Genomic DNA, 12726 nt, shown 5'->3' with positions numbered 1-12726 from the left:
ATTATTGTTGAGCAGTAAATGCTGTTCATGTGCAGATTTCCAGGAGAAGTCTGAATTACACAACGCAAAGGTGTGACAACAGTTTCTATGACTTACAGAAATGAATGGAAAACAACAGCTGCTACTTTACAACAAAGGAAGGCTCTTCTCTCAGCAGTCTGTCCTTTCATTTCATTTTAAAACATGAGAAACTCTGTGGTTTCATGTCTGTAGGGATGCTTTTCTGTGGTTGTAGTAATGAAGAGAGTAGCCCAAGGTTCATTCAAGAAGTTTATGTAGGTTTACGAGCTCGGAGTCTAACATCACAGGCATAGATGAGACTAAAGAATACAGAGCAAAGCTTTCACATATATATAGGATTCCACAAACAAGAACTGGTTTCAGGTATGTGAGGGGGTGCCCCAAAGATGGACTTAACCTTTACATGTGCTGACCATCGTCCAGACAAAGTGGAGTCAGGAAGATAGAATGCTGTATGTTATCTAGGACACATGTTACATGAAAAAGACATTCTAACAATGTCCATCAGCAGTTCACCACCAAACATACTGACTAAGTTGGTCACTTTGTCTGTGTGGTCAAATCACTCCCTGTTACATCTGAGACCTCAGCCACTAACATTTCTGTCCACTGTACCACAAAAAGATCTCTGTATGGGTGAGGATTCACAACTTACAGGTTAAAATCTTTGCGGTAAGTCGAAACGACCTTTTCAAACATCCCCAGGTCTTTGTCTTTTAGAGAAACGGCAGCTTCCTCTCATGTCACACTCATACATGAGAGGACACAGCGTTCAGCAGGAAGAGCATCATTCTGCTGAATGCACCGTGGCTGAAATGTGCTGCGAGCACTCAGCTGTGATGAAAGCGCTGCGTCTGTGCTCTGTAATGCAGCCACTTCCACTCAGCCTGTGTGACCTCTTTTCAAGGCCAGCCACCTCTCAACACTTTTCAGCGCTGTGTGACATGAGCTGGGCTCACACTATGTGCTCTTTGACTTTCAGATGAGCCATGTAATGGAGACAAGTCCATCTTCTGCCAAATGGAGGTCCTAGCCCGATACTGCTCCATCCCAGGCTACAACAAGTTGTGCTGCGACTCGTGCAGCAGGCGCAGCGGTGCTCTGTCTCTCTTCTCAGAGGCGGCTGAGACGGAGGAGCACGTCCGCTTGGGATCAGCCTCTCAGCTGCTGGAGACCTTAACGGCCTCTGTAGCGGCCAACGGCACTCGCAGCGCAAAACAAGGTTCAGGCAAAGGGTCCTCCATGTCAGGCACCGCAGCCAAACGCATCATCACCCCCGCCCCCCTTAGGAAAACCCCCTCAAAGATCACTACAGCGCCAAGGCGGGTTTCAAGACACATGGGCCTCACTGGCAGGAAGCCGCCCGCCGTGGCATCCCCCCCACCGGCAGATCCAACTGGGGGTCGAAGGTCAAGCAGCCTGACGGACGGCCGGGGGCCCACGACGTATTCCGAAGTTCAGAGATGAAAGTGACGCCCTTCAGGACTCGTCATGTACAGCAGATACTCCTGAGTCTTCTCATCCCAAAAACACCTTAGAGAGAAAAGTGCTGGTTCACTTTGTTGTCCCCTTTCACCTCTGATATTGACTTTAAAGATGACCGTGGCATATCCCACAGAGCCCCCAGAGGATTTGGACTTCCATAGCAGTTTTGCTTTGCTTTCATACTTTATATTGAGGAGGAAAAAAATGCAATCATTTCAAGGTAAAAGGGCACATGGTCTGCAGGGAATTTTTATGCATGTCGAATGAAAAGCTTAATGAAACACAGATGCAGCAGTTCATCGTGAATCATTTTAGGGATATAAAATAACCAAAGGACAGATTAATATTCAAAAGGAGCATCCACTCTGCTACGCTGGCTCCAGACCGTTCATGTCTCACAAATATCACAAAGAAATGGTTGAAAGGTTGCCAAAAAATGTGAGTATGAAGCTTGACTCACACACAATTCATATAGAAGTGCATATAGAAAAGAGCAGACTTTCTATGAGATAAAGCAGTGAAACCATGAGGAAATGGTGTAGTTCTTTCTCTGTTTTAGTGGCGCTCTACACTTTCTATGGAAATGGGTATTTATAAAGGTTCCTGTAAATACTGTACATGAAAATATCACTATTATTTTAAGAAGTTGAGGAAACTTTCAAACACCCTTTTAATCCATTTGACTAGGACAGATCGCCGATGTAGGTCCGAGAAATACATTTATTTTCTAAATAAGAACCTCGATACCACTCTCATATTTGCACAGTAAATTTGAAGCTTAGTATAAACAGCTAACTAGCCCTTTTCTTCATGCTAAGCTAACCGTCTCCTGTGCAGACACGAGACTGGCATCGATCACCTCTTTTTTCCTAAAATGTCAAACTATTCCTTTAACCCATCTCGCGCATGCAACGTCATCCCAGACTTTGACCTTTGCCTTAATCACAAGTGCGTGGTGCCAGCCAGTCGGCCTTCCTCAGTCTTCCTGTTGGGCTCTTTGTCCACGTGTTTGCTCAGTAGGGTTGAAGTTATTTGGTCGAGGGGGACTATGTAGGGAATACCTGTCGTCAGTCCCGTAGGTTTATTTTACACAGCCGGTGGCGCCTCTTGTTCAGCTCCAACAGACTCAACTGGTGTGAAAGTTTCACCGAGCAGCTGAAACGTGGTGGGGGATTTCTGCTGTGATGTGACCCAGAGAGACAACAGGTTGAAATGCTGTCTAGTGAATTTGCAGATTATTTTTTATCATGACATATACTTTTAATTTCAAACACTTAAAGCTTCAATAAGCGTTTATTGACCACTAGGGGTCAGAAGGACTCCCCAACAAGCTGACAGTACCACAGTTCTGACAAGCCATCCACCTACCAGGTGCTAATGGCTTGCCAGTTGGCAAACCGCTTTATATTTCCACATCCGGCAGAAGCAGAGCGACCTGAGTCCACCTGATGAAAGTGGTCACTGTCCAGCTTCAGTCTCACCACGTCTCTGCTGCTGCTGGGTGGTCCATCTTCTTCACCAGCTGCTTGTTCAGTTTTGATGCTGCCTGCTTTATCTGGATGTTCATTCTCAGTGGCTTCAGAGCTGTGAGTGACCCAATTCACATTTCACTCATTTCATCTTATTTCGACATCAAAAATCTCGCTTAATCGAGCTTAAAGCTCGTTCCACCCTCTCACATCCAGTCTGAACGTTATTGTAGGTTTTGTGTTTTCAGGAGCCTCATTGTCAAAGACTATTACTGTAAGTGGAACATGCTTTTCCCAAGTATTTCCTAAATGGCTTTTTTAAGGTGGAACAAGGTTCAGGACAGGGAAAGCTATTTATTTAAAAAAAAAAAAAAAAAAAAAGGATTTCGTCACAACCACCATGCATTTGACTGCAATAGCAAAGACACAGTTTCGTGTTTTCAGCAAAGAAATAGCTCGCAACTATTCACACTCACTCCTGTGTGCCAATGTATAGTACCTGTATATAGCATTGAGTACAGAAATATTTATTGAGAGTTCAACGGTTCTGTTTTGTTTTTACAGTATGTGCAGCACCAGCTGGCCAATAAGCTGCAGCAGATAAACCATCAAAGCCTGATCACAGTCATCACCAGCATTTCCTTTCTTCCACATTTTAAAAATTTAAACAGATTTCTTCTTTTTAAAGATACATGATAGACTAGAAATCACATTGTTTTTTGCAAACAATTAGATGTAAATATACATGCTCAATTTTGAGATGTTTTACTTGTTGCCAGAAAGCTGTTTTTTCCACAGCTGTTTAGTTGTTAACAGAGCTGTCACATCACAGGAACATGTACTGACCAGTCAAACGCTTTATTTTAACCATTAAAACAGAAATAGTGTAGAAGCAGTAAAGTTGTTTTATGCTGTGTAGTTGTCAGTGTTGTCTAACCATTTGACACCCCCCCCCCCCGTTCTTTCACAGCCTTAACTTGCTGCCTGTATAACATTGCTGCTAATTTTATGCAGAGCGTGGAATGATAAATAGGCTAGTTGTAGAAGTTACACTGACAATCCCTGAGCCTCAGACAGATGTCACTGCATGTACTGTACCAGAGCCCCTGTGCTGTCCGTGCATTAAAGTATTACGATTGTCGTGACTGTGAGCCTCTCTGCTCTCTTGGCTTTTCTCTGTATTTGTGTACACTACTGATTCTGTTTGGTGTATTGGGGAGCACATAGCAATAAAAGATATGATTGACTACTTGTCTTTCTGTCAGGCTTTCTGCACCATCATGTCTGAATGTGTGACGCCCAATATTACAGCATGAAGGAAGGATCTGGTACGCGATCATTGTACATACATGCTCATTAGTGAGCTAGGCTAGCTACTCTCCTTGTTTCCAGGCTAACCCAGGCTAACCCCCCCTGGCTCCAGCTCCATATTCATCACACAAGCATCGTATCAGTTTCATCACCTGAATCTCAGAAATAATGCAAATAAGCATGTTTGACAAAATGTCAAACGGTGGGGGGGGGGGTGTACAAAGGTTACCACTTGTGTCTCATGGCTTTATGTGTTTGATAGTTTGTGGAGGAGCTCTCTCATTAAGAACAAAACGTATGCAGGACATGTAACCCAAGCCTACATGTAAATGTTTGCTACATCTTAATGTGTTCTTAACATGTTCCTGTGAAGACGACTTGTCATCCAAACTGTGGGTATGGGTTGTCTTGTGGGTTGATAATGTTCAGTAATGTGTTTGAAGCTCAACCCCCCCTCACTGAGGCTGAAGTCACTGCTCAGTCTTGTGCGTCAGCAGGACTTGGCGGTAAAACAGTCGTCTGTATAAAAATGTTGGTGACACCAATTTTTGACTCATGATGATGAAGACGTTCATTCAGCACCAGTCTGTTAAAGCTTGAGCTGGGATGATTGATTTCTAGGAAAATTAATGAAAACAAGATCCTGTTCAGAAATCACCAGAACACAAACGCAGGACGACACACGGCGGAAATGTGACATCAGCTTTCTAAATGACAATGACAATGAATAATCACAATGAATTAAGGCAAAAAAAAAAATCTACAAAGCACCGTGCTTGGTTCCTGACAAGGACAAAGGTGGACAAAGGTTGTGGTTTGTCTTTGAAAAGTTTTTCAATGAAAACCACTGATCATTTAAATCATGAAGAATTCCCCATGATTACCGTCGTTTCCTCCCTGTCTTGCCTCAGTCTCCTGCTCCTAAATGAGGTTGACATTTGCTGCACTAATCACATCTCTGTGTTCATCGATTTACACTCACAGTTATGTTCAGAGACATTTAGACTCTCAAACATGCTTTGTACTGTCTGTTACCCAGAGACACATTTCACACGTCTTATTACTTCTAGTCAAAGGGTTTAATTGTCTGATACGCTACAAGTATCAAGGGAATATGTAAAGTTACAGCGTTCAGTTTTGATCTTCCATGTTTGTGGCATCAGTTTGTGTTTGGCCCTTCATAAAGAAAGAGAGGAAGAACTGCACTAAGCCAAGACCACAACCCTGTGCAACACCTCTAGGATGAACTGGACTTGATCACCAACGCCAGTCACACCTCTAAAGACTTCTAGAGGCCACAGCACTTATCAATCAATCAATCAATCAATCAATCAATCAATCAATCAATCAATCAATCAATCAATCAGTCTTTATTTATATAGCACCAATTCACAACAGTGTTATCTCAAGACTCTTTCCATAAAGAGCAGGTCTAGACCAAACTCTTTAATTAGAGAGAGACCCAACGATTCAGGAATTCAACATTAAGGATTCAAGAATCCCCACATGAGCAGCATCAGATATTATATTAGGACACAGTGGAGGAAGAACTCCCCTTTAACAGGAAGAAACCTGGAACAGAACCAGGATCAATGTGGGCAGAGAGAGAGAGAGAGAGAGAGAGAGAGAGAGAGAGAGAGAGAGAGAGAGAGAGAGAGAGACAACACAAACAGCAACCAACATGCATCAACTAACAGCAGCTATAGCACTGACAATAGGAGTGTGACTAATAAATCAGCAATATGGTATTATTGATATGGTATTATTGTACAGAAACTTCACTGGACTGTATCTGGTCTGTAGTACAGCAACAGAATCTACACACATAGTGTCCTCGGAAACACCGCACAAAGCCTGCGAGGCCATGTGCAGCCAGATTATCAGCTACAACACACATCACTGTGCCCCTGATACACTGACCAACACTATACAATACAATAAAGTATAATAAACTATACAATAAAGATGCCATCCTGTTCAAGAGTGCGCAAATCTTTCAACAAAGGTGAAAGAACCTTTTCATAACCACACCTCTCCAGACCTTGTACTTTACATAGCAGAGCTAACTGTATTACATGCAGGCTGGACCTGTACTGACTGGGTACATTGGCAAGCAACCAGTAGACTGCACAAAGCTCGTGGATCTTTCTAGCTGTGCCCAAAGGATTAGCAAGTTCAATGTCATCCACATACAAAATCAGTGACAATTTTAGCTCTCCTGCTTCTGACAGTAACTGATTTTCTTTGAAATATGTTCCATCCTCATGAGACATGTACATTCCAGGTGTTGATGGTTTTGCCTCTTGAATCTTGACAAGGAGATCAGTACTTTTAAACATAGTTTGAAGCATCTGTAGTATTGGAACATACACTGCTGTGTGTCCCCCAGAATCTAAAGTATACTGCACTGGCATTACCAGAGGGTAGTTACTTCTGACAAATGTTTTCCTTCGCTTGGCAGTGGAAAGTTCTGCACCTTCTGTAGTAGCACTAACAAAAACATTACTTGTCATGATGGCTTCCACTAGTTCATTAAGAAGGCCATCACTGATAGACTGATCGTGTTCTTGAAAAACTCTAATGACAGAGTCTCTCACAAGAGGCTGGGACAATGAGAATATATGTGACAAGTTTTCAACTATGTCCTGTACAGCCATCTCTGATACATGGAGAACACTGTGCATTTTTAAGAACAGTGAGGCCAAATTGTTTCTCAGTTGAATTTGCAATTCACCTGTGTCTTCTGACACAGAAGGACTACATTCAGGACCATCAATCTCAGTCAAATTTGAAGAGGGACCACTCTCGTCAGTTTGACTCTGCACTGTTTGGCTGTCAATGTCTGTCAAGACAATTCCATTCTTAAAATCTGACACATCACAGTCTGGGTGAGTCCTACTTTTATGTGCATTGAAGGAGGAATACACATTAGTACGGTAATGATAATTTTTGAATGGACAATCCACCATCTCATGTTGTTTTAAATGTGTCCTTAGATGGCTAAGGAGACTTTTATCATTAAATGGTTGCTTGAATCCACACAAAGGACAGATGAATAACACACATGCTACTTGATTTCCACAGGCTGCAACTGTCAGAGTATGCAAACGTGTTAAGTGAATTTTCAGTGCATTTACCGATTGAAACGTGCATATACAGTCATCATAGAGACAAGGCAATGGACAGATTGAAGAAAAATTGCTATGACGCAAGCGATAGTGTTCAAGCAACTTCCCCCTTTTATCAAAGACAGCAGCGCAAAGTTTACATGTCCACGACATTAGATAATAATGCTCCCCCAAATGAGACAGGTTTTTAAATTAACCTACGTACTGTGCACCAACAACTAACAAGTCCGATTTTAACAATTCATTTATCCAATAAAGAAGAACTCACAAAAAGACAACTTCACTATGTTACAGCAAACGAGCGGAAAATCATCGCCGTTACCTCTAATTAGACACGTCCCCAGCCTCCACAGCCTCCCCAGCCTCCCCAGCCTCCACAGCCTCCACAGCACACCGGGAACTACCAGAGAACTACACAACCAGCTTCCACTGCAGGAGCAGTTGGCATTTTGTGTAGAAAATAATGCAAAACAACATTAAAGTGAGGTACAAAGTCGTTAACTTACCAGATAAGCGCGCTGAGAGAAAGCAGCAACGTGATGGCGGTCAGGAGCGGAAGCTAGATGAACAGGTAGAGAAACGTGATGGGGGTCAGGTGCTGACAGGAGCTGAAGCTAGATGAACAGGTAGAGAAACGTGCTGGGGGTCAGGAGCTGACAGGAGCTGAAGCTAGATGAACAGGTAGAGAAACGTGATGGGGGTCAGGTGCTGACAGGAGCGGAAGCTAGATGAACAGGTAGAGAAACGTGATGGGGTCAGGAGCTGACAGGAGCAGAAGCTAGATGAACAGGTAGAGAAACGTGATGGGGTCAGGAGCTGACAGGAGCAGAAGCTAGATGAACAGGTAGAGAAACGTGATGGGGGTCAGGACAGGAGCTGAAGCTAGATGAACAGGTAGAGAAACGTGATGGGGTCAGGACAGGAGCTGAAGCTAGATGAACAGGTAGAGAAACGTGATGGGGTCAGGACAGGAGCTGAAGCTAGATGAACAGGTAGAGAAACGTGATGGGGTCAGGACAGGAGCTGAAGCTAGATGAACAGGTAGAGAAACGTGCTGGGGGTCAGGACAGGAGCAGAAGCTAGATGAACAGGTAGAGAAACGTGATGAGGGTCAGGACAGGAGCTGAAGCTAGATGAACAGGTAGAGAAACGTGCTGGGGGTCAGGACAGGAGCTGAAGCTAGATGAACAGGTAGAGAAACGTGATGGGGTCAGGACAGGAGCTGAAGCTAGATGAACAGGTAGAGAAACGTGCTGGGGGTCAGGACAGGAGCTGAAGCTAGATGAACAGGTAGAGAAACGTGCTGAGGGTCAGGACAGGAGCTGAAGCTAGATGAACAGGTAGAGAAACGTGATGGGGTCAGGAGCTGACAGGAGCTGAAGCTAGATGAACAGGTAGAGAAACGTGATGGGGGTCAGGACAGGAGCAGAAGCTAGATGAACAGGTAGAGAAACGTGATGAGGGTCAGGACAGGAGCTGAAGCTAGATGAACAGGTAGAGAAACGTGATGGGGTCAGGAGCTGACAGGAGCTGAAGCTAGATGAACAGGTAGAGAAACGTGATGGGGGTCAGGAGCTGACAGGAGCTGAAGCTAGATGAACAGGTAGAGAAATGTGCTGGGGGTCAGGTGCTGACAGGAGCGGAAGCTAGATGAACAGGTAGAGAAACGTGCTGGGGGTCAGGACAGGAGCTGAAGCTAGATGAACAGGTAGAGAAACGTGCTGGGGGTCAGGACAGGAGCTGAAGCTAGATGAACAGGTAGAGAAACGTGATGGGGGTCAGGACAGGAGCTGAAGCTAGATGAACAGGTAGAGAAACGTGCTGGGGGTCAGGACAGGAGCTGAAGCTAGATGAACAGGTAGAGAAACGTGATGGGGGTCAGGACAGGAGCTGAAGCTAGATGAACAGGTAGAGAAACGTGATGGGGGTCAGGACAGGAGCTGAAGCTAGATGAACAGGTAGAGAAACGTGATGGGGGTCAGGTGCTGACAGGAGCTGAAGCTAGATGAACAGGTAGAGAAACGTGCTGGGGGTCAGGACAGGAGCTGAAGCTAGATGAACAGGTAGAGAAACGTGATGGGGGTCAGGTGCTGACAGGAGCTGAAGCTAGATGAACAGGTAGAGAAACGTGATGGGGGTCAGGTGCTGACAGGAGCTGAAGCTAGATGAACAGGTAGAGAAACGTGATGGGGGTCAGGTGCTGACAGGAGCTGAAGCTAGATGAACAGGTAGAGAAACGTGATGGGGGTCAGGACAGGAGCTGAAGCTAGATGAACAGGTAGAGAAACGTGATGGGGGTCAGGACAGGAGCTGAAGCTAGATGAACAGGTAGAGAAACGTGCTGGGGGTCAGGACAGGAGCTGAAGCTAGATGAACAGGTAGAGAAACGTGATGGGGGTCAGGTGCTGACAGGAGCTGAAGCTAGATGAACAGGTAGAGAAACGTGATGGGGGTCAGGACAGGAGTTGAAGCTAGATGAACAGGTAGAGAAACGTGATGGGGGTCAGGACAGGAGCTGAAGCTAGATGAACAGGTAGAGAAACGTGATGGGGGTCAGGACAGGAGCTGAAGCTAGATGAACAGGTAGAGAAACGTGCTGGGGGTCAGGACAGGAGCTGAAGCTAGATGAACAGGTAGAGAAACGTGATGGGGGTCAGGACAGGAGCTGAAGCTAGATGAACAGGTAGAGAAACGTGATGGGGTCAGGACAGGAGCTGAAGCTAGATGAACAGGTAGAGAAACGTGATGGGGGTCAGGACAGGAGCTGAAGCTAGATGAACAGGTAGAGAAACTGCTGCAGGCTACAGAGAGCTCCACTTCAACAGTTCACTAGCACCCGCAAATCGGATTTTTTACCGGCAAAATCCGACCAACATCCATGCAAGCTGGTCTCTCGCTACAAACTTTCTCATAGCGGGAAGCAGCGGACAGAGGGAGGGGCATGTACCTGCGTACGTGACGTCACACAGATACCTGTCAGATCTTTGGAGTACAAAGAGAAATGTCAATCAAAGGGATTAAGCATAGTGTACTTAAAATTCAAAATCAGTTAAAATAACTCAGAAGTAATGTTCAAATAGCATTTTTGAATTTCTCAGTGAACACAACCCACTATTTTTGGGGCACTTCTACTTTACAGTGTGTTTGATATGAACAGGAGCTGTGGCTCTACAGTAATGACGTTGTCTTTGGTCGCAAAATCAGTTTGGTACCCATTTGAAATTGAAATTGAAACTTTTTTCTAAACTTAAATGAGTAGTATTGCATGTTCTTGTTCAGTAACTGTTTAGATTTTTTCTTCTAGAGTTCTCTTTAACCTGAACGTGCGCTTATCTGCCTGTTTCTAAGTCGTCAGCACAGCAGGATTCACATTCTGGTTATTAAAATTCTGCTGCAGCAACAGAAGCTCAGTGTGTGTGTATCTTCCTGGTATTCATTTCCTTCCACACTTCATGAAATTATTTGTATTGTAGGGCTATAAAAAGGACGTGGACAACAATAATCCAACACTGGATTAGTCTGGTTGGCTTTTTCAACCTTTTAATAGGAATCTGGATTATTTCCATCACTGGTGTAATTCTTCCAACCCAAACACTCTGTTGGTTACTTATTGCTGCAGATGGCTTTTTATTTTGACTCAGCTCAGTGGGATCAGCTGCTAAATGGATTTCTATAAAACGTGATTATGAGAGAAAAAACCCAGAATCTTTCTCATTCTGCTCAGTGCAGCTGTGCATCGTTTTCCAGACGCTGAGGAGACAAGAGCAACACTTCAAACCGTTTCCCACAGAGAAGAAGAAAAGCCCAGAAAAGCGAGTTACCACGGCTGGAGACATCAGCACATGTTAGAATCTGAGAAATGAGATGAGACACAAATACGGGAGCACAGAGGATGAAAGACGACACACTGCACAGCACTACTGTACTGCTCTGGGGGGGGGGGGCACATTGTCCACTCTGGTTGCAGCCAAATGAAAGTTTATTAGTCCGAGCAAAAGAAAAGATGAAATGTACAAGAGCTGCTGTTTTCTCCTTTTTCCAGTGTCATTAAGGTTGGAGCAGATTTAATGAGCGACCAGTGAAGCTATGTCTGTCTTATTTTCATCATGGGCCTCTTCCTGCGGCACTCACAGCTCACTGTGCATGACTGATGAGGACTTATCCTCTGAGCTCACACACCAGAAACTCCTTTCACTTGGGTGGCTGCCTTTGCTTTATGGTCCTTGACATGCTACAGTGACACAGTGAGTACAGCTCCAAACTTCAACTGTTCAGAGCCCGAAGAGGTAAAATGACCTCATCTGGTCCTGAAAAGCATTTCAATCAATATAAAAGAAGGTGAGACCTCCACCTGTCCCTGTGAAACGAATGAACCCAAGATAATGAGGTAAAGGCAGTAAGAACAGCTCTCAGGTTCTGCTCTCAGTCTCTAGTTTACAGTCTTCTTCAGCACAGCAGGATGTTCATTTAGTCAATGATGGTCCATTTAGAGGAAGATACACCAGGAGGAGGGGGGGTCAGGGCGGGCTACCTGCTCACTGACCAATCACAGGAGGTCTTCATATAATGACCATGACTTCTGGCTCCAAAACCAAGATGGTGATGCCCATGAAGCCAAACTCGTGGCTTCAAAACGTCCGTCCACACACCAATGGGTGATGTCATAGTGGCCACGTCCACTTCTTTTTTTACAGTCTATGGTTTTATCTGATTTGATAGACGGTGTCTGAATTGCTCATTAGATTCTGATTCAAATGTTGAAAATGCCACTGAGACCACTTTGTTGTTCTTGAAGCTTCTGAACTTTTTCTGGCCCTTTAAATTGGTTTGTTTTAAATGGGCTACTTGAATTTCAGTCTCAAATACAACAAATTAAAACTGTGTCTGGCATGTTTTTTAGTGCTCATTATCTTACGGTTGGCTTGCACAAATTGTACAACAATGGCAAAAAGATTTCAGAGTTGCTGTTGTAGCTGGATGTTTCCAGTCAGGGTGTCTTATGAACAGTGTTCCCAGTCCACCCCAGTGGCAGGCAGCCATGTGGGTGCAGCCTGAGTGAGCATTTGCATGACAGTGTCTCTGATTGTGTGAGTTCTGAATGAGGGACGAGCTCGCCAAAATCTTTTGATGCTCGGCTCGGAGGGCATGTGTGGGTTTTTGACAAACTCTTGGTGGAACAATGATCGTTTCGTGTGGTGAAACCTCTGCGATTTGACTGATGACTGCTGATTCTTTGTGAGCTGACTGACAGGTCCTTCACTCTGCAAGTGCTAAAGCTAAATTCACTCAAAACACAGAATGTTGTTATCTGT

General features: G+C 44.5%; 1 protein-coding gene across 1 annotated transcript in view; it reads left to right on the top strand.

The window, feature by feature from the left end:
• Positions 1 to 1488, top strand: part of adamts3 (ADAM metallopeptidase with thrombospondin type 1 motif, 3) — a 116980-nt gene extending 115492 nt beyond the window's left edge. The window contains exon 24 of the mRNA XM_070833297.1: positions 1004 to 1488. Coding sequence (XP_070689398.1) covers positions 1004 to 1488 — 485 coding nt within the window. The remainder of the gene's footprint in view (positions 1 to 1003) is intronic.
• Positions 1489 to 12726: the final 11238 nt, after the last annotated feature.

Source organism: Pempheris klunzingeri, chromosome 7 (assembly GCF_042242105.1).
Source record: "Pempheris klunzingeri isolate RE-2024b chromosome 7, fPemKlu1.hap1, whole genome shotgun sequence".
NCBI lineage: Eukaryota > Metazoa > Chordata > Actinopteri > Acropomatiformes > Pempheridae > Pempheris > Pempheris klunzingeri.
This window is presented reverse-complemented; position numbering and strand designations above follow the sequence as displayed.